Here is a 21329-nt window from a genome sequence, read left to right as displayed (position 1 = left end):
TAGCATGGGTTAGACTGAGGTCCTGTAAAAGTAGGATTTCGGGGACACCAGCTGAGCTGCTCATTGACAACTAATTAGAGAGCAATTGTCTGGAATCACTTCATCATTCAAACCAGATGGAGAGAGAGAGAGAAGTGAGTTTTCCTCTTTTACACATGTGTTTGGCATTAGTCCAGCTCCATTCGGCTTGTCTGCAGCCCTCTGTCAATACAGAGAGGAAAAAAAAACAACTGGCTGCAAATTCTAAACCAATTACAGCGCATCAAGAAAATGTCCATAAAAACAGCAATATCCTGTTCTGCCCACTTAATCCCACACCTCCACTGTGATTAACACAAACACACGAAACACTAAACAGACCTAAGTTGTATCATCTCATCTCTGCAGTGTGAGTCAGGTTGTGTTCAAATCAAGTCCTAATCAGCAGGGGTTCAGGGGGAGGAGTTAAATCTACAGTCAGACATTGTTTAACCGCTTTTTTTGTAAAATTTGGTGAAGTTCTCCTTGTGTGACTTTTGGTGACTGCTGACCTGCTTAACAGAAAAAAAATCGCCCGTCTCCCTGCCATCCCAGGCTCCGTAAACAGGATGGAAACAAATAATGTGGACCGATGACGTCCAACCAATCAGGACAAGAAGGCGTCTCGACTTGCTTTTCAAGCATCCCCTGGTGAAAAATAAATGTGCTAAGTGTACTAAAATTTAGCATACTTTTATGTACTTGAAGCCACACTAATCAACAATATACTTAAAGTGCGTTTATGATTAGTTAACTTGAGGCATGCTACCGTATTTTGGAACAACTAATTTTGCACTAAATATATTTTAATTGTAATTAAATTGTAGAAAAGTGCAACTTGAAGTGTATTTAGTGTACTTTTATGTGCTAAATTACACATAACTTTCACTTAAAGTATATTTTAGTATAATATATTTCTATAAAGTGTAATATAGTATAATTATTTTAAAGTGTGTTAAAAGTGTTAGCGTGAAAGCATGATGTTAGTATACTTTTTATATATTTACAAAAAGTACAATTTGTGTAAGTACATTTTCAATATACTATTGAAAATATGAATATACTTTAAATACAATAAAGTACATTTATTTTTCACCAGGGTCGCAAGCACTGTCTCCTTTAGCGCCAGCACCGCGAGCTTTTCAGGACATTGCAGGGAGACAGCGTAAAATGTATCTCTGTAAAATCACTGACTGGACCTTTTATTTATCAAAGGGTCTCGAGGTACCTTATTGAACAGGACTAGGCTGTAGTAGTGTAGATGAGTAATATGATTTACTGTTTAAGAAGTTATCAGATCAGTCCCACGTCAACGGTGAAGTTTCAAAAATCAAGTCCGAGTTGAGACCAATGTCATAAAGAAGTGGGTCCAAGTCTTGAAAATCATGACAGGATTAGGACTTAAGGCTGAATCCAGGTCTCACGTACCACATAGTGACACAGAAGTGTGTGTGGCAGCGTATAAGATAAACAACTGAATACTGATGTTCTTCAGGGGCCTGAATGGTCTTTGTATCAGTGTAAACTCGATTTATGTCGTGTTAACTGATAAATAATGACAGTTAGTGTCTGAGCTGGCGGATGTGTAGCGTGTTTGTGTAAAGAGTGCGTGTGAAGCCGCTACCTGTGTGAATGACTGTTGAGGAACTGAGAGAATAATCTCCCTTTTTCATGGTGGTGTTATTTTTTCCGCCCCCTGAATAGGTTCATTTAGAAGTACTATATGGGAGGGAGACTGTAGGAGTGTGTGTGTGTGTGTGTGTGTGTGTGTGTGTGTGTGTGTGTGTGTGTGTGTGTGTGTGTGTGTAAAATAATACAGCTGTTGTTAAAAATCTCATGAAATTTTGCTGAGTGCCTACTAACATCTGCCAGCCATTTACTTGTGTGTGTGTGTGTGTGTGTGTGTGTGTGTGTGTGTGTGTGTGTGTGTGTGTGTGTATGGAGGGGGGTGTCCTGGGTTCCTGGGTGTTTGTGTATGCAGTAATTGCTTTTGATTTGTTATCAGTTCAGTTTTTCTCATTCACTGGAACATGAACAGATTCATTGTTGTGTGAGGAAAAACCATAGTGCACAAGGTAATACAACCTCTCTCTCTCTCTCTCTCTCTCTCTCTCTCTCTCATTCAGATTCCCTCTCCTCTGGTGATGATGAAGATTATGATGAGGAGCCAGACGATGCAGGTAATGCAAATGGTGTGTTCCCTCAATTCATCTTTTCTTTTTTTAATTCTTCTTTTATTTTTTTTATTTTTATTTTACTTCACTCGCTTTGGGACAGTCATCCACTATTTCAGCTTACATTTCATTTCATCATCTACTTTCCCCGTTACTAAAAACAGGGCCCTGCTAGGAATTTGTGTGTGTGTGTGTGTGTGTGTGTGTGTGTGTGTGTGTGTGTGTGTGTGTGTGTGTGTGTGTGTGTGTGTGTGTGTCCCCGAGAAAGACAGGGAGAGAGGGTGAGAGAAAGAGATAATTGGAGTTTTACTGACAGCTCCTGTGGCTCATTGGACAGGGAGCACAAGGGTAACAGGAAATACAGAGAAAGCAGTGAAACAGTGTAACTGAGAGGAATTGACTCAGCTGTCATGTGAAAAGTAAAACGCCAATGTTATTTTTTTATTATGAAAATTTAAAGATTTACTCAGGTTGTTGCTGTTTGTATATGTGTGAAAGAAAGAAAGAAAGAAAGAAAGAAAGAAAGAAAGAAAGAAAGAAAGAAAGAAAGAAAGAAAGAAAGAAATGCCATCCTGAGTGAGGGAGGAGTGCGGTGTGTGACTGGTGGGTGGGGAAGCAGCGAGGAGGAGATTAGCTGAAAACGTAAAGCCCCTTTAGAGTGTTATGAGCATTAATCCAGTTTTAACGGGAAAGAGAGATTTAGACGTCATGTGAAAATTTAGACTGGATTTAGAACATGTGAGTAGTCTGACTGATGACCTCATCCACCTCCTCCATGCTCAGCTACAGAGACAGCGCTCCTCTCTGCACTGTGTATCTGTTACTGTCCTGCACAGCTGATAAGTGAACCGTTCGTTTACGACGAGGCAAACCAGGGGTGGGCTTTTGCTTCTCTGAGGTCTGCACGTTTACGTTCTGAGCATCTCGTCTGCATCTCACCCTCAGGGCTCATGGGGGATTTTGGGCGTCTTTGGACAGCCGTGCTGTACTTTGTGAGCTTATTTTGGCAGGCTTGTAGTATTCCACTCAAAGCTCCGATTGTCCTTAGTGGATACGACAAGAGTGTTCAAAGAGGGCAAGCTACCACACACACACGCACACAAAAGGGGGGGGGGGGGGGGGGGGGCACTTCTGAGCCACTTCTTGGGCTCCTGCATAACACGCTCCACTGACCAGCAGCAAATCATCTGAGACTTGCCTAAAAAGTGTATATGAGTGCCAGCAGTGCATGTGTGTGTGTGTGTGTGTGTGTGCTTGCGTGCATGCAGCTATGTGTTTGTCGGACTCTGGTACCCATTATATTCCAGAGGAAATTCCAGCATGTCGATCACCCCTCACACTCAGATCTCTGATACCAGCTTCATACTGGCTTGAGGCAGATACAGAGAGAGAATAAATAGGATTATCAGCACATTTATGTTTCTGTTATGCTCAACTTTTGCACAGTAACAGTATATATATACAGTACCACTCAAAAGTCTGGACACCTCTAATTCAACGTTTCTCTTTACGTAGCTGAGCAGTTCTTGACATAATATGGATTAGAATAGGGCTATTTACTGTATTTTAATTATTTTTACTATTTACTGTTTGAGCTCAAACGCATTAAGAAGGCAAGAAATTGCACTAATTAACTTTTGACGAGGCACCTGTTAATTGAAAAGCATTCCAGGTGACGACCTCATGAAGCTGGTTAAGATAATGCCAATAGTGTGCGAAGTGTCATCGAGGTAAACGGTGGCTACTTTGAAGAATCTAAAATGTGAAATATATTTTGGGTTTTTTTGTTTACCACATTCTATACATGTTCCATATGTTATTTCACAGCTTTGATGTCTTCAGTAGAAAATAGTCAAAATACAGAAAAACCTATGAATGAGTAGGGGTGTACAAACTTTGGACTGATACTGGATACAACCCCGATTCCAAAAAAGTCGGGACAAAGTACAAATTGTAAATAAAAACGGAATGCAATAATTTACAAATCTCAAAAACTGATATTGTATTCACAATAGAACATAAACAACATATCAAATGTCGAAAGTGAGACATTTTGAAATTTCATGCCAAATATTGGCTCATTTGAAATCTCATGACAGCAACACATCTCAGAAAAGTTGGGACAGGGCAATAAGAGGCTGGAAAAGTTAAAGATACAAAAAAGGAACAGCTGGAGGACCAAATTGCAACTCATTAGGTCAATTGGCAATAGGTCATTAACATGACTGGGTATAAAAAGAGCATCTTGGAGTGGCAGCGGCTCTCAGAAGTAAAGATCGGAAGAGGATCACCAATCCCCCTAATTCTGCGCCGACAAATAGTGGAGCAATATCAGAAAGGAGTTCGACAGTGTAAAATTGCAAAGAGTTTGAACATATCATCATCAACAGTGCATAATATCATCAAAAGATTCAGAGAATCTGGAAGAATCTCTGTGCGTAAGGGTCAAGGCCGGAAAACCATACTGGGTGCCCGTGATCTTCGGGCCCTTAGACGGCACTGCATCACATACAGGCATGCTTCTGTATTGGAAATCACAAAATGGGCTCAGGAATATTTCCAGAGAACATTATCTGTGAACACAATTCACTGTGCCATCCGCCGTTGCCAGCTAAAACTCTATAGTTCAAAGAAGAAGCCGTATCTAAACATGATCCAGAAGTGCAGATGTCTTCTCTGGGCCAAGGCTCATTTAAAATGGACTGTGGCAAAGTGGAAAACTGTTCTGTGGTCAGACGAATCAAAATTTGAACTTCTTTATGGAAATCAGGGACACCGTGTCATTCGGACTAAAGAGGAGAAGGACGACCCGAGTTGTTAACAGCGCTGAGTTCAGAAGCCTGCATCTCTGATGGTATGGGGTTGCATTAGTGCGTGTGGCATGGGCAGCTTACACATCTGGAAAGACACCATCAATGCTGAAAGGTATATCCAGGTTCTAGAGCAACATATGCTCCCATCCAGACGACATCTCTTTCAGGGAAGACCTTGCATTTTCCAACATGACAATGCCAAAGCACATACTGCATCAATTACAGCATCATGGCTGCGTAGAAGAAGGGTCCGGGTACTGAACTGGCCAGCCTGCAGTCCAGATCTTTCACCCATACAAAACATTTGGCGCATCATAAAACGGAAGATACAACAAAAAAGACCTAAGACAGTTGAGCAACTAGAATCCTACATTAGACAAGAATGGGTTAACATTCCTATCCCTAAACTTGAGCAACTTGTCTCCTCAGTCCCCAGACGTTTACAGACTGTTGTAAAGAGAAAAGGGGATGTCTCACAGTGGTAAACATGGCCTTGTCCCAACTTTTTTGAGATGTGTTGTTGTCATGAAATTTAAAATCACCTAATTTTTCTCTTTAAATGATACATTTTCTCAGTTTAAACATTTGATATGTCATCTATGTTCTATTCTGAATAAAATATGGAATTTTGAAACTTCCACATCATTGCATTCCGTTTTTATTTACAATTTGTACTTTGTCCCAACTTTTTTGGAATCGGGGTTGTATATACAATATACAGTACATCACATCCTACACATTTTAAAGCTAACAAGTAAAAAAGTATTTAAAGATGCTCACATCGTGGAAACATGGACTTTTGGTAGTTATTCTATCCACATTCACTGGAGCAATCGCACACTCTGATTGGCTACTCTACTACTAGGATATCAGCTCATATACCGTGAGTAGAGAAAAACAAAATGGCGGAGCGTGTTGCTGAACCAACCGAGGACAAAATAAAAGCTACACGTAAACAAAACCCCAAAAAATGCAAAAAAGCAACAAAATATGGAGTAAAAGTATTTGATGCTAAGATCGTATCTTTTGTATTTTTCAAGAATTATTATTGTTGCATTTTTCACCAATTGCTACTGTCATTTCACCAGTTTGTTTACATTTTAAGCGGAAATGATTTTGTTGGACATTTTGTTTCAAGTTTTTATTGATTGAATTTGCAGAAAAATAAAAGTAAAAATGCTCCATTTCTCAAAATTCAGTGAATGTGGATAGAATAAAACAGTTATTCCACTCAATCTGTCGTACATGGCTTATAGCCGACTCAGTGCTACGTGCCTTGGCTCATGTATGGCTCAATTTCGTGGAATAACTGTAAAATATATGACTTGTAGAGTATATCATAAACAAACACTCATGTTCACATACGTATAGTGAATCCAGTGAGCAAAACCAGATTTGCGTTTTAGAAATACAGGTGTTGGTTTGATGTAGAAACGCGTTCAGTTGGCTGCTTGTAGCACAGGAAGAGGTTTCACCCAAAATCACAGATCATGAAGGAAGCGCTATCACTGTGCTTTAATCATACTGAGGAAAGCTTCCACGTCCTTCTGAATCTCCGTTTCCGTGCACTGATTTACATGCAGGGTGTGTGTGTGTGCGTGTGTGTTTTCTTTTCCAAACAAACCTTTATTCAGTCTTGGAATAAGACAGCCAGTCTGTCACTGCCACAGTGTGCAGGGAAAACTTTCCATAAACATTCACCCACACAGTGATTTAACTACACACAAAGAAACACATACACACATGGACAAATGGACACTCATGGAGAAGGAACACTTGTGTCACATAGCCTACCATGAAATAAATAATAATTATTTTCGTTACTAAATCAGATACTCAGTTTAGAAAATATAGTAGGTTTTATAGTATTTTAACAAAATGTATGGTTTCTTGTAATCAGAGGCACCATACTGGACCCGCCCGGAACGGATGGAGAAGAAGCTCTTGGCTGTCCCTGCTGCCAACACGGTGAAGTTCCGCTGTGCAGCGGCAGGGAACCCAACCCCCACCATCCACTGGCTGAAGAACGGCAAAGAGTTTAAGGGCGAGCAGAGGATGGGCGGGATTAAGGTACATCCCTGATCTGTGTGGAGGAATTCTGAAGTAGATAATAATGGAAATATGTGTGTGAGTGTGTATGGGTATGGAGTTACATTTGATTAGTATCATTATTAACAGTTTACAGAGAACATGACCATCTGCCCCTTTTCTCTCTCTCTCTCTCTCTCTCTCTCTCCCTCCACCTGTTGCTGGCTTATGTCAGTTTCACTGTTCTGTTCTGCTTTTTCTGCCTTCATACACTCACATACAAGCTTTTTCAAAGACATGAACATTTTAAATCCTACCTAAGAGACTGTGGGCGGCACGGTGTTGTAGTGGTTAGCACTGTTGCCTCACAGCAAGAAGGTTCTGGGTTCGAGCCCCATGGTCGACAGGGGCCCTTCTGTGTGGAGTGTGCATGTTTTCCCTGTGTCTGCATGGGTTTCCTCCAGGTGCTCCGGTTTCTCCCACAGTCATGCAGATTAGGCTAATTGGTGGCTCTAAATTGTCTGTCAGTGTGAATGATTGAGCCCATGTTTACATTAGACCGTATCAGCGGATCATCAGATTAACGTTTTTAAAACGATTAGTGTGCACACAGCAACACCAATACACGATTTGCGTGCACACAGCAGCACCAATACACGGATACGCTCGGCTCCGCAGGCATCCTGCGCTCCAAATCACTCCACCCTGAACAGCGAGTGCTCTCTGGAGGGTGCGCACTCCGGCCCTGCGCAGCTCACACAGCGCGCGAGTGAAGTGCACGAGCAGCGTTTTCGGGACTGAGCCGCTGTGTGTGTGATCCCAGCACACATCACTTACCACTTGCAAGTGGAAGGATGGCAAGCCTAAAGACAATCATAACTACACAATGGGCAGTATTTGCATCAGTATTTGCAGTATTTTCATACTTTTATACTCTTTAATGAAAGGTGATACAAGGCGGAAGTCCGCGCCGTTTTTCAGCAGTTGCGTCACATGACCAACGCCAGCGAATCAGGAAGGTGGATGTCACAGTGACGTTGTCCAATGACGACGCCAGCTAGAGCTCAGCACAGCGTATCCGCGTATTCTCAATGTTTACACAGCACCGGACCAGACACGATCTAGATTGAATACGTGGACCCTGGCGGATTCCCGTTTCCCGGCATTTCCAGGCGGTTTAATGTAAACGGACAGTGCATCCTCGAAGAAAACGAGACAGATACGGTCTAATGTAAACTTGGCCTGAGAGGAGAAACCTCTATAACAATCCAGTAGAAGGCAATGACAAACCACTACTGTAACGTTCCCAGAGACTTTGATGGCTGAAGCCGTCAGAGCGGCCACGTCACTGTAGTGATATGCCAAAATGGATGGAAGAGACTGTGAGATGAATTTTACTTTACTATCTGATTTTTACAGAGTTTGCATAAAAAGATTCCTATAAGCCTGACAGATCAAGTACCAAGTACAGCGTGGATTGTGAGTTGTATCAGAGAGATTTCTGTGCGTACGTCCACTGCAACAGCATTGTTGATGCCCAGCTGTTTAGTGATAAGTTCATCTGTAGGGTCAGAGTTGAATATGGCATTGACAGCTTTATTATTGCTTAGACCCCAACACACACACCCACATGGGGTCAGGGTTAGGCCTCTAGACTCCGTTTGACAGCTACATAATGCCTTCCTGCCGCCTTTATTAAAGCAACAGGCATGAAGAAAAACCCCTCAGTATCATGCATATAAATGTGTACTCAGTAAGTGTGTGCACGTGTTGGTCAGCACGGTTGTACCATCTCCTGAAAACAAAAACGTAAAACCCCCAATTGTTTTAATTTTTCTGATATTTTTCACAAAATTACGTTTTAATTTGAAAAAGTGTGTGTTAATAGCATTGCTACAACAGTACACACTTCAGTGGGGAAAAAACAAGAAGAGTGAGAAGACAGAAATAAATGGTTTTAGGTTTATAAGAATGTCAGAGTAATCTCATATTACCACTAGATACCTGGGTATTGATTTTGCTCTTGTATGTGGTTGGGCAGTATGATGGTGTAATATTGATAAATTACAGCATTATACACTTTTCAGAGATTATCATGAGTAGTGTACGTGCTTTCACATCATTCACTAACTATAAAAAATGCATTTTTATTTTTTTAACTGTTTAGCAAACATTGGCAGAACTAACATCATAACACATCTCCGAATATCACGATGTGATGTTTTTAAGATAACTTCTACGCTGTCACTTGAGCAAGACTCAGGACTGAGGGCCTTTGTTTCCAGAAGTGCTGATCACAACTTGATTAATCGTGTGCAAATGTGCTAAGAATGCCTAATGAGCTATAGATGTAAGAAAATTAGCCAGTGCCTGTAGTCTTATTGTCTAAAAGTGTCTAGTCCTCTGTGGAAACAGTTGACTTTCCCACAGCTTTCTACACACACACACACACACACACACACACACACACACACACACAAACACACATGTGCACAAAACTCTGTACGGACTGGAAGGCCTGATGGGTCAAAGTTCATCCTTCTATTGAGTTATCAGAAGGGGGCAGGTCTGTGTGGGTGTTGCCGTGGCGATTGAGAGTCACTGATTGATGGGAAGGCGTGGCTTTTGTCATGGTCACATATGGCTACCAGAGTCTCATTGTTCAAATGCTAATCTGCAGTGCTACAGGTTAGTCACAGCCCCCTCAACACACACACACACACACACACACACTGACTTTTCTAAAGGAGTGAGCTTGGTTGGTGTGTGTAGACGATGCGCTCAACAGCTCAATCAGCATGTCAGTTTGCAGAGATTAAGTCGTCTACATCAGTGTCTTAATTTTTTACAAGGCTGTTAGTGGGGGGCTGACACCTTAGCTCTGTGTTAATTATGCATCATTTATGTAAATTAAGGGTGCATATATTAGCATAAATGCTTCATACAATTGAAGTATTTATTTGCTTTAAAGGCATTTAAGTAAGTGCAAGCGGGTGTTTTTCTGAGAGTGTGACTGTCGAAGGAGAGGTTTTGTGTCCTCTGCTGGTACACGTCCCAACTGAACAGCTTAGAGTTTATTAATCTCTCTACATCAGTGAAAAAAGACTGTTTATCAACATTGGCTGATGGGTGTATACATGCACGTGGCCTTTAGTTTGGCCTTTAGAACACTGATCAGCTATTCATCTAATGGGGTATGATTATAGGCAGTCTGTAAATGGTAAACGGATTTGTTTGATGCCAGGACTTTGGCGTATCCAATTAGAGCCTCACTTTCTGCGCTGGTTTGAAAAGCAGAGAGAAAGAAGCAAAGTTTTGTCATTTTAATGGCCAGCCCAAGGGTCAGAACTTTTGCTTCCTGTCTCTGTGGGTCAAATTATGCTGCACTACTGTCTGAACGAGCTTGCTTCATCTTGACATTGCCATAAATCCTACTTGTACAGAGACATGGAGAAAGAGATGAACTTTCTGCTGCCCTTTGTTTTGCCATTTATTCCTTTCACCTGCCCTCCATTTCTCTATTTCTCTCATGCTGTCTTACTCACTCTATCTCTGTCACCCTCATTCTGTTGCGTGTCTCTGCTGTTCCCAGGCGGTTCCGTTTCTCCTGCGTGTATCTCTCACTGCAGTGTAACTTCATCTCTCTAGAGCTACCATAGTGATATCTCCCTCTCTTCTGGTTCTCTCTTGCTCCTTCTCTCTGTGCCATACCTTCTCTTCTGATTTTCTGTTAAACGAACAGCTGAGAATTCCTTAATCTTTTTTTTCCCCAACCAGGCACTGAGTTGAATGTAAACTCACATGATACCAAAAGTCCACCCCTCCATCCTCCTCCTCCTCCGACCCCCAACACACATTCAGCCCCGCTCTCTCACACAGTCATCCTCTGATGCAGCATGTCCATCAGCAGGCTCTTAAGAGTCATTGACTCAGAGCGAGGGAGGGAGGAGAGGAACGACAGAGAGGAAGGGTGCTGGGGGCACCATAAACACTTGCCAACTTTCTAGGGCATGTGTGAATATATGTGTATAGCCCGGTCGGTGTTACCATGCAACTGTTCAAAAACACAGCCCATAATATTTACACAGTTACATTTTTTTCCACTCTGAACTTCAGCGTGCAGAGAGAGAGAGAGAGAGAGAGAGAGAGAGAGAGATGTGTCCAAATGTATAGTCTCTGAGAAGATTATGAATGGGTGGTAAGCTCTTAGTTAGTATGTGTGCCTGTGTGTACATTTATGTGCAAGTGTAGGGGTTAAGGGTTTGTGTAAACACTAAGAAATGCACTTTGTAATCCGTCAGCACCAAGTCTGGTGATGTTAAATGTTCCATGTGAGTGGGGCTGTCGACATGGCATTCAAGTGTGTGTGTGCATGCTTGTGCATGTGTGCTTCATTCTGTCAGAAGCATCCTGTAAGTACATTCTATATACGGTTTTACATCTTCTTTCTCCTCCCTCTGTGTCACTAGTTGAGGCATCTGCAGTGGAGTTTGGTAATGGAGAGCGCTGTTCCATCAGACAGAGGCAACTACACATGCGTAGTGCAGAACAAATACGGGACCATCACACACACTTACCAGCTTGATGTACTGGGTCAGTGTATAAACTCTTCCATTCTCAGTAGAGGAGGATATTTATAGGAAGCTCGCAGTCAAATTTCAAACCACAGCACCATAATGACTGTAAAAATATTCTTTAGGATAAAGTGATTACTGAAGATGAATGAATGAACTATTTGAAGATTTTTTTTAACATAGGCTATTATATAAAACCTATGCAAATCAATGTGAAAGTCTGTTTATTTTAGGCATTAGTACAGAATCTTTTATGAGAATCATGTGTATCTATGAATACTGTCTCTATTTCCCAGATATATCCTCTGTACGTATGTTCACTCCTACCTGGCTTTTCCTCTCTCACCCATTCAGAGCGTTCTCCTCACCGGCCTATCCTGCAGGCAGGTCTGCCGGCCAATCAGACAGTGGTGGTGGGTAGTGATGTGGAGTTCCACTGTAAGGTGTACAGTGATGCACAGCCTCATATCCAGTGGCTCAAACACATTGAGGTGAATGGCAGCCGCTACGGCCCCAACGGAACACCCTATGTTACTGTTCTGAAGGTACGACCCTGATCTCCCTGCTGAGCACACACACTACTGAACAGCACACACTACTGACTATCACACATTATTGACTTCCACACACTACTGACTATCACACAATACTGACTGTCATTGTACTAACCGTCATATACTAATGACTATCACACACTGCTGGTCATCATCATACAATATTCACTGTCATACTGCTGACCATCGCCTACTAATGACCATCACACAATACTGACTGTCATACTACTGATCATCGCATACTAATGACCATCACACAATACTGACTGTCATACTACTGACCATCGCATACTAATGACCATGACACAATACTGTTTGTCATACTACTGACCATCGCATACTAATGACCATCACACACTACTATCACACAATACTGACTATCATATTACTGACCATCACACACTACTAACTATCACATACTAATGACCATGACACAATACTGACCATCATACTACTGACTATCAAACACTACTGACTATCGCACAGTACTGACTGTCATACTACTGACCATAACACACTACTGACCATCACATACTAATGACTGTCATACAGTATTGACTGTCATACTAATGACCATCACATACTAATAACTATCACACAATACTGACCATCATACTACTGACCATCACATACTAATGACTATCAAACACTACTGACTGTCATACTGCTGACCTTCGTATACTAATGACCATCACACAATACTGACTGTCATACTACTGACCATCACACACTACTAACCATCACATACTAATGACTGTCATACAGTATTGACTGTCATACTAATGACCATCACATACTAATAACTATCACACAATACTGACCATTATACTACTGACCATCACATACTAATGACTATCAAACACTACTGACTATCATACAGTATAGACTGTCATACTACTGACCATCGCACAATTCTGACTGTCTTACTACTGACCATCACATACTAATGACTATCACACAATACTGACTGTCATACTGCTGACCATCACATACTAATGACCATCACACACTACTATCACACAATACTGACTATCATATTACTGACCATCTAACACTACTGACCATCACATACTAATGACCATGACACAATACTGACCATCATACTACTGACCATCACATACTAATGACTGTCATACAGTATTGACTGTCATGCTACTGACCATCACACAATTCTGACTGTCTTACTACTGACCATCACATACTAATGACTATCACACAATACTGACTGTCATACTGCTGACCATCGCATACTAATGACCATCACACAATACTGACTGTCATACTACTGACCATCGCATACTAATGACCATCACACAATACTGACTGTCATACTAATGACCATCGCATGCTACTGACCATCACACAATACTGACCATCATACTACTGACTATCAAACACTACTGACTATCACACAATACTGACTGTCATACTACTGACCATCGCATACTAATGACCATCACACACTACTATCACACAATACTGACTGTCATATTACTGACCATCTAACACTACTGACCATCAAATACTAATGACCATGACACAATACTGACCATCATACTACTGACCATCACATACTAATGACTGTCATACAGTATTGACTGTCATGCTACTGACCATCACACAATTCTGACTGTCTTACTACTGACCATCACATACTAATGACTATCACACAATACTGACTTTCATACTACTGACCATCGCATACTAATGACCATCACACACTACTATCACACAATACTGACTGTCATATTACTGACCATCACACACTACTAACCATCACATACTAATGACCATGACACAATACTGACCATCATACTACTGACTATCACATACTAATGACTGTCATACAGTATTGACTGTCATGCTACTGACCATCACACAATTCTGACTGTCTTACTACTGACCATCACATACTAATGACTATCACACAATACTGACTGTCATACTGCTGACCATCGCATACTAATGACCATCACACAATACTGACTGTCATACTACTGACCATCGCATACTAATGACCATCACACAATACTGACTGTCATACTAATGACCATCGCATACTAATGACCATCACACAATACTGACTGTCATACTAATGACCATCACACACTACTATCACACAATACTGACTGTCATATTACTGACCATCACACACTACTAACCATCACATACTAATGACCATGACACAATACTGACCATCATACTACTGACTATCAAACACTACTGACTATCACACAGTACTGACAATCACACACTACTGACCATCACATACTAATGACCATGACATAATACTGACCATCATACTACTGACTATCAAACACTACTGACTATCACACAATACTGACCATCATACTACTGACTATCAAACACTACTGATTATCACACAGTACTGACTGTCATACTACTGACCATCACACACTACTGACCATCTCATACTAATGACTGTCATACAGTATTGACTGTCATACTACTGACCTTCACTTATTAATGACTATCACACAATACTGACCATCATACTACTGACCATCACATACTAATGACTATCAAACACTACTGACTATCATACAGTATAGACTGTCATACTACTGACCATCACACAATTCTGACTGTCTTACTACTGACCATCACATACTAATGACTATCACACACTACTATCACACAACACTGACTGTCATACTACTGACCATCGCATACTACTGACTATCACACAATACTGTCATACTACTACCATCGTACACTACTATCACACAATACTGACTATCATACTACCAACATCACATACTAATGACCATCACACAGTACTGACTGTCATACTACTGACCATCACATACTAATGAATATCACACAATATTGACTGTCATACTACTGACCATCACATACTAACGACTATCACACAGTATTTACTGTCATACTACTGACCATCATATACTACTGACTGTCACACAATTCTGACTATTAAACTCTATTCACTACCACACTATCACAAACTACTGATTATCATAAATTATTGACCATCACACAATACTGACTGTCACATACTACCGACCATCATATACTACTGATTGACACACGGTACTGACCATCACACACTACTATCACATACTGCTGAGTACACAGTACTGACCATTATATACTACTGTCACAAACTACTGACTATCACACTCTACTGGCACAACTGATCATCACACAATACTGACACTCTGCTGAGTCATACCTTACTGACTGTCACACACTACTGTGTATTACACACTACTCACTATTACACCCTCCTGAATCACACACTACTGACAGTCACACTACTATCATGCAATACTGACTGTCACAGTCTGTTCTCAGAAGGCTAAGAACATCTGCCACACTTAGGGACATCTGATCACCATCTGGATTTACCACCATGCAACATGACTCCTGTTGGAAACCACACGTTTTAGTTCACAGGGGATGAAAAATGGTTAATAAAATGGTTAATCTTGTTAGCATGGCCACCATCGAAGTGTTCTTTTTCTCCTTGTGTGTCTGACTGTGGTGTTTTTGAGTGCATTGTAAAACCAAATGATGTAATTGGTGATCATCTCAGGTAAACTGCTGTCTGGCTGTAGGTCTGGGAAGTACAGAAAAGGCTCTTGGCCAGTTCATCGAAGACAATTATGATGCAGTAAAGAGTCTCACATGCAACCCATCTTCGTAATGTTGCATTCAGTAATGCCTGTGCCGCCTGCCTCAGAAGGAAAAAGAGGAATAGGCTCCTCTCTCTCACACTTTCCTGCTCCCTCTGCCTCTTCTCTCCCTCTGTCTCTCTCTCTCTCTCTCTCTGTCTCTCTCTCTCTCTCTCTCTCTCTCTCCTATTTGAGAAGGAGTCGGGAAACGAGGTGGTGCACATCTGGTTTGGGCTAAGCAAACCGCCATGCTGGCGTCGCGTGGGTAGACAGCCACTCTCCCCACTGCCCTGCTACCTCTGCAAAAGAGGAGGAGGAGAAGAGAGGGAGCGAGAGATGAGGCACCCGAAAAAGCCATGGAAAAAATGAGCGCAGGAAGCAAGGGAAGGGCAGAGTCAGCAGGCAGAGGAGGGGAGAGCGACGGCTAGCCAGACCGCCACTCTATTTTCGACTCCCACATAATTGAAACAGTATTTTACAGCGAGCTGTGCACCCGTTTTTCCCTTCCCCACAGCCTCATCTGCATGCCCCAAAACCTCCTCTCCCTCCTCCTACCCGGCCCACAGCACAGAGCGACAGATCATGTGTGGCACATAGTCTGGGGAGAGAAGGAAACTGAGAAAGAGACAGAGAAGGATAACAAAGCATATGTGTAATTGAAGTGAAATAAATGAGTGAGGGCTATGTTTGGAAGAATGAGAGGGAAAGTGTTTAAGCTGATTAGCACTTACAGATGTGTATAAAACGCAGAGGTAGTGTTTCTCTGTGCTGTTATTTGTGCACAGATCAAAGCTACATATGCATTTTCCATGTGGTTCTACTTAACATCAGTTTGATTTCTGCATCAGCTGCGAGCTGTGACACTGAACTTTAAATGAAACGTGTATGAGAGGGAGAGAACATTGCAGCTCATTATATACACGTGCCCAGGTGGTAGTGAATGTGCTGTCGCGTAATACGAATGCATGCGTGTGTCTGTGTGTGTTTCTGCAGAATCTGACTAGTAAGGATAAGGAATATGTTACTAGGCTCACTCTGTTGAATGTGACAGAGGAGGATGAAGGCCAGTACTGGTGCACAGGCTCCAACTTTTTAGGCAAGTCTGAGATCCCTTTCTGGCTCACAGTGCGCCATCCAGGTAAACCCCCTCCCCGAATACTGACTGAAGCACCCAATCAGCTGCGCTTAATCACATTCTCCTTCTGGGTGGTGGTGGCAGAAGCTGACTTCTTTACATTTCTTACTCAACTGCGTGCCTGTGTGTGTTAACTTAATCTTCATTTCCTCATCTTTTTGATGCAATCAGTGCAAAACACAACAAGGGCTATGCTAATTTGAACCACACACATTCATATTGGATTCCCATACACTGCTGCCCACAATTGAACCTCTGCTCTTTTTGTGATCCCTTACACACACACACACACACGTACGCGCATACACACACACTTGGCAGCTCTCTGTGATGAATGGATGGCAGTATTAACCATAGAAAGCTCAAAGAAGCTTTAAAGGCATTAATGGCCACCTCACCACGGAGCAATTTCAGCTCAACCAAAATAAGAAACAGACCCAGCAACGAAACACACTGTTTTCAAGTGGAATGGTGGCACTAGAAGGTGGAGCCTCGTTTATATTCTTCCAGGTCGTCTCTCTGACAGTAGGGAAGCTCTCCTGGTGATGTGCTGGTTGGTGATGGGACAACTGCTTTTGCTAGGTGATGGGCTACGTCTCCTCCTCTTTTTTTCTCTCTTGGGGTTTGTGGTTTATGAGTCTCTCTGTCTTTCTCTCCCTCTCCCTTCATCTCCCTCCTCCAGACTGCTGGTATTAACACTACAGATAAGGAACTGGAGGTTCTGTTCCTGACCAACGTGTCCTTTGAGGATGCGGGCGAGTACACATGTCTTGCGGGGAACTCTATAGGTTATGCCCATCACTCAGCTTGGCTTACCGTTCTACCAGGTACACATTCTGTTCTTCTTCTGATCCCTTACTGCTTTCTTTTTGTCTTCTGGGCCTCGCCACTCTAATCTTGGAGACTTTCTTTTGGTATTCGATTTCTCTACTGCTTTTTTGATGCATCATGACACTTTAACAGTGTCAGTCTTATGTAATAGATGTACTGTATATGTACCAGTAAAAGTTTGTACACACCTTCTAGTTCAATGTTTTTTCTTTATTTTTATTAATTAAGACACTTCATGTCTTAAAGTAATGATGGATGTTGTTTCTCATTACTTAGTTGAGCGGTTCTTGACATAATATGGATTACTACAGTTGTGGAATAGGGCTATTTACTGTATTTTTATTATTTACTGTTTACTGTTTGATCTCAGATGCATCAAGAAGGCAAGAAATTGCACTAATTAACTTTTGATGAGGCACCTGTTAATTGAAAAGCATTCCAGGTGACGACCTCATGAAGCTGGTTAAGATAATGCCAATAGTGTGTAAAGCGTCATCAAGGCAAACGCTGGCTACTTTGAAGAATCTAAAATATGAAACATGGTTTGTTTTTAAACACTTTTTTTGTTTACCACATAATTCCATACACGCTCCATATATTATTTCATAGTGTTGAGGTCTTCAGTTTTGTTCTACAATGTGCAACCCCGATTCCAAAAAAGTTGGGACAAAGTACAAATGTTAACCCATTCTTGCCTAATGTAGGATTCTAGTTGCTCAACTGTCTTAGGTCTTTTTTGTCGTATCTTCCGTTTTATGATGCGCCAAATGTTTTGTATGGGTGAAAGATCTGGACTGCAGGCTGGCCAGTTCAGTACCCGGACCCTTCTTCTACGCAGCCATGATGCTGTAATTGATGCAGTATGTGGTTTGGCATTGTCATGTTGGAAAATGCAAGGTCTTCCCTGAAAGAGATGTCGTCTGGATGGGAGCATATGTTGCTCTAGAACCTGGATATACCTTTCAGCATTGATGGTGTCTTTCCAGATGTGTAAGCTGCCCATGCCACACGCACTAATGCAACCCCATACCATCAGAGATGCAGGCTTCTGAACTGAGCGCTGATAACAACTTGGGTCGTCCTTCTCCTCTTTAGTCCGAATGACACGGCGTCCCTGATTTCCATAAAGAACTTCAAATTTTGATTTGTCTGACCACAGAACAGTTTTCCACTTTGCCACAGTCCATTTTAAATGAGCCTTGGCCCAGAGAAGACGTATGCGCTTCTGGATCATGTTTAGATACGGCTTCTTCTTTGAACTATAGAGTTTTAGCTGGCAACGGCGAATGGCACGGTGAATTGTGTTCACAGATAATGTTCTCTGGAAATATTCCTGAGCCCATTTTGTGATTTCCAATACAGAAGCATGCCTGTATGTGATGCAGTGCCGTCTAAGGGCCCGAAGATCACGGGCACCCAGTATGGTTTTCTGGCCTTGACCCTTACGCACAGAGATTCTTCCAGATTCTCTGAATCTTTTGATGATATTATGCACTGTAGATGATGATATGTTCAAACTCTTTGCAATTTTACACTGTCGAACTCCTTTCTGATATTGCTCCACTATTTGTCGGTGCAGAATTAGGGGGATTGGTGATCCTCTTCCCATCTTTACTTCTGAGAGCCGCTGCCACTCCAAGATGCTCTTTTTATACCCAGTCATGTTAATGACCTATTGCCAATTGACCTAATGAGTTGCAATTTGGTCCTCCAGCTGTTCCTTTTTTGTACTTTTAACTTTTCCAGTCTCTTATTGCCCCTGTCCCAACTTTTCTGAGATGTATTGCTGTCATGAAATTTCAAACGAGCCAATATTTCGCATGAAATTTCAAAATGTCTCACTTTCGACATTTGATATGTTGTCTATGTTCTTTTGTGAATACAATATCAGTTTTTGAGATTTGTAAATTATTGCATTCCGTTTTTATTTACAATTTGTACTTTGTCCCAACTTTTTTGGAATCGCGGTTGTAGAAAATAGTCAAAATACAGAAAAACCGATGAATGAGTAGGGGTATACAAACTTTTGACTGGCACTGTAAGTTGAAGTACAGATATTTGAGTCAAAAAACACTATGGTAAAAGTAAAAGTACTGATTCAACTTCTTTACTCAAGTAAAAGTCCTCAAAGTAAAAAGTAGCCCTTTGAAAGACATTTTTACCAGCTGTTTGTATGCAAAGCTAATTGAAACTCACATAATATAATATCATATAATATAATATAATATAATATAATATAATATAATATAATATGGGGCGGCACGGTGGTGTAGTGGTTAGCGCTGTCGCCTCACAGCAAGAAGGTCCTGGGTTCGAGCCCCGGGGCGGGCGAGGGCCCTTCTGTGTGGAGTTTGCATGTTCTCCCCGTGTCCGCATGGGTTTCCTCCAGGTGCTCCGGTTTCCCCCACAGTCCAACGACATGCAGGTTAGGTTAATTGGTGACTCTAAATTGACCGTAGGTGTGAATGTGAGTGTGAATGGTTGTCTGTGTCTATGTGTCAGCCCTGCAATGACCTGGCGACTTGTCCAGGGTGTACCCCGCCTTTCACCCGTAGTCAGCTGGGATAGGCTCCAGCTTGCCTGCGACCCTGTAGAAGGATAAAGCGGCTAGAGATAATGAGATGAGATGAGATAATATAATATAATATAACAGTTATTCCAAGAAATCAAGTCGCACATGAACTGATACCCGACGAGGCACGTAGCGGTGAGTTGGTTAAAAGCCATGTACGATGAGATTGAGTGGAATAACTGTTTTATTCTATCCACATTCACTGGATTTGGAGAAACAGAGCATTTTTATTTTTATTTTTTGCAAATTCGACAAATAAAAACTTTATCCAAAACGTCTGATAAAATAATTTCGGCTTAGAAGGTAAACAAACCAGCGAAATGAAGAAAAATACAATAGTAATAATTCTTGAAAAATAAAAAAGATATGTTCTTACCATCAAATACTTTCATTCCATATTTTGCTGCTTTCTTTGTATTTTTGGGGGGTTTTGTTTTCGGGTAGAGTTTTTATTTCACCCTCGGTTGGTTCAGCAACACGCTTCGCCATTTTGTTTTTCTCTACTCACGGTATATGAGCTGATAGCCTAGTAGTAGAGTAGCCAATCAGAGTGCACAATTGCTCATATTCAGTGAATGTGGATAGAGTAAAATATAATATATTTGGGGGTCGGTGTGTGCGGATGAAAGGAGGCAACCCCACACTTTCTTAAATTAATTATTAAATAATACCATATATAAGGTGCTCCACTGTAAATATTTTAATTCCCAAGTACTTTGTGACAAATAAAGAATTAGAAGGCAAGAAATTGCACTAATTAACTTTTGATGAGGCACAGCTGTTAATTGAAAAGCATTCCAGGTGACGACCTCATGAAGCTGGTTAAGATAATGCCAGTAGTGTATAAAGTGTCATCAAGGTAAATGGAGCTACTTTGAAGAATTGAAAATATGAAACATATTTAGTTTTTTAACACTTTTTTTTCCTCAACACATAATTCCATATATATTCCATGTCTTGTTTCATAGTTTTGA

General features: G+C 41.4%; 1 protein-coding gene across 4 annotated transcripts in view; it reads left to right on the top strand.

Annotated features, from left to right (window-relative positions):
* fgfr3 (fibroblast growth factor receptor 3) overlaps positions 1-21329 on the top strand; it is a 69779-nt gene that overhangs the window by 34315 nt on the left and 14135 nt on the right. For 2 of the 4 annotated variants that reach the window (XM_060925705.1, XM_060925703.1), the window contains exons 4-8: positions 2145-2210; positions 6906-7075; positions 11503-11626; positions 11962-12152; positions 17635-17779. In XM_060925705.1, coding sequence (XP_060781688.1) covers positions 2145-2210; positions 6906-7075; positions 11503-11626; positions 11962-12152; positions 17635-17779 — 696 coding nt within the window. Of the gene's footprint in view, positions 1-2144; positions 2211-6905; positions 7076-11502; positions 11627-11961; positions 12153-16810; positions 16956-17634; positions 17780-21329 lie in introns of all 4 variants that reach the window. The other 2 variants (XM_060925706.1, XM_060925704.1) reach the window with 2 other exon arrangements.

The sequence above is a fragment of the Neoarius graeffei genome, chromosome 7 (genome assembly GCF_027579695.1).
Source record: "Neoarius graeffei isolate fNeoGra1 chromosome 7, fNeoGra1.pri, whole genome shotgun sequence".
Lineage (NCBI taxonomy): Eukaryota > Metazoa > Chordata > Actinopteri > Siluriformes > Ariidae > Neoarius > Neoarius graeffei.
The sequence above is the reverse complement of the archived record's forward strand: the minus strand, read 5'-3'. Positions and strand labels throughout refer to the sequence as shown.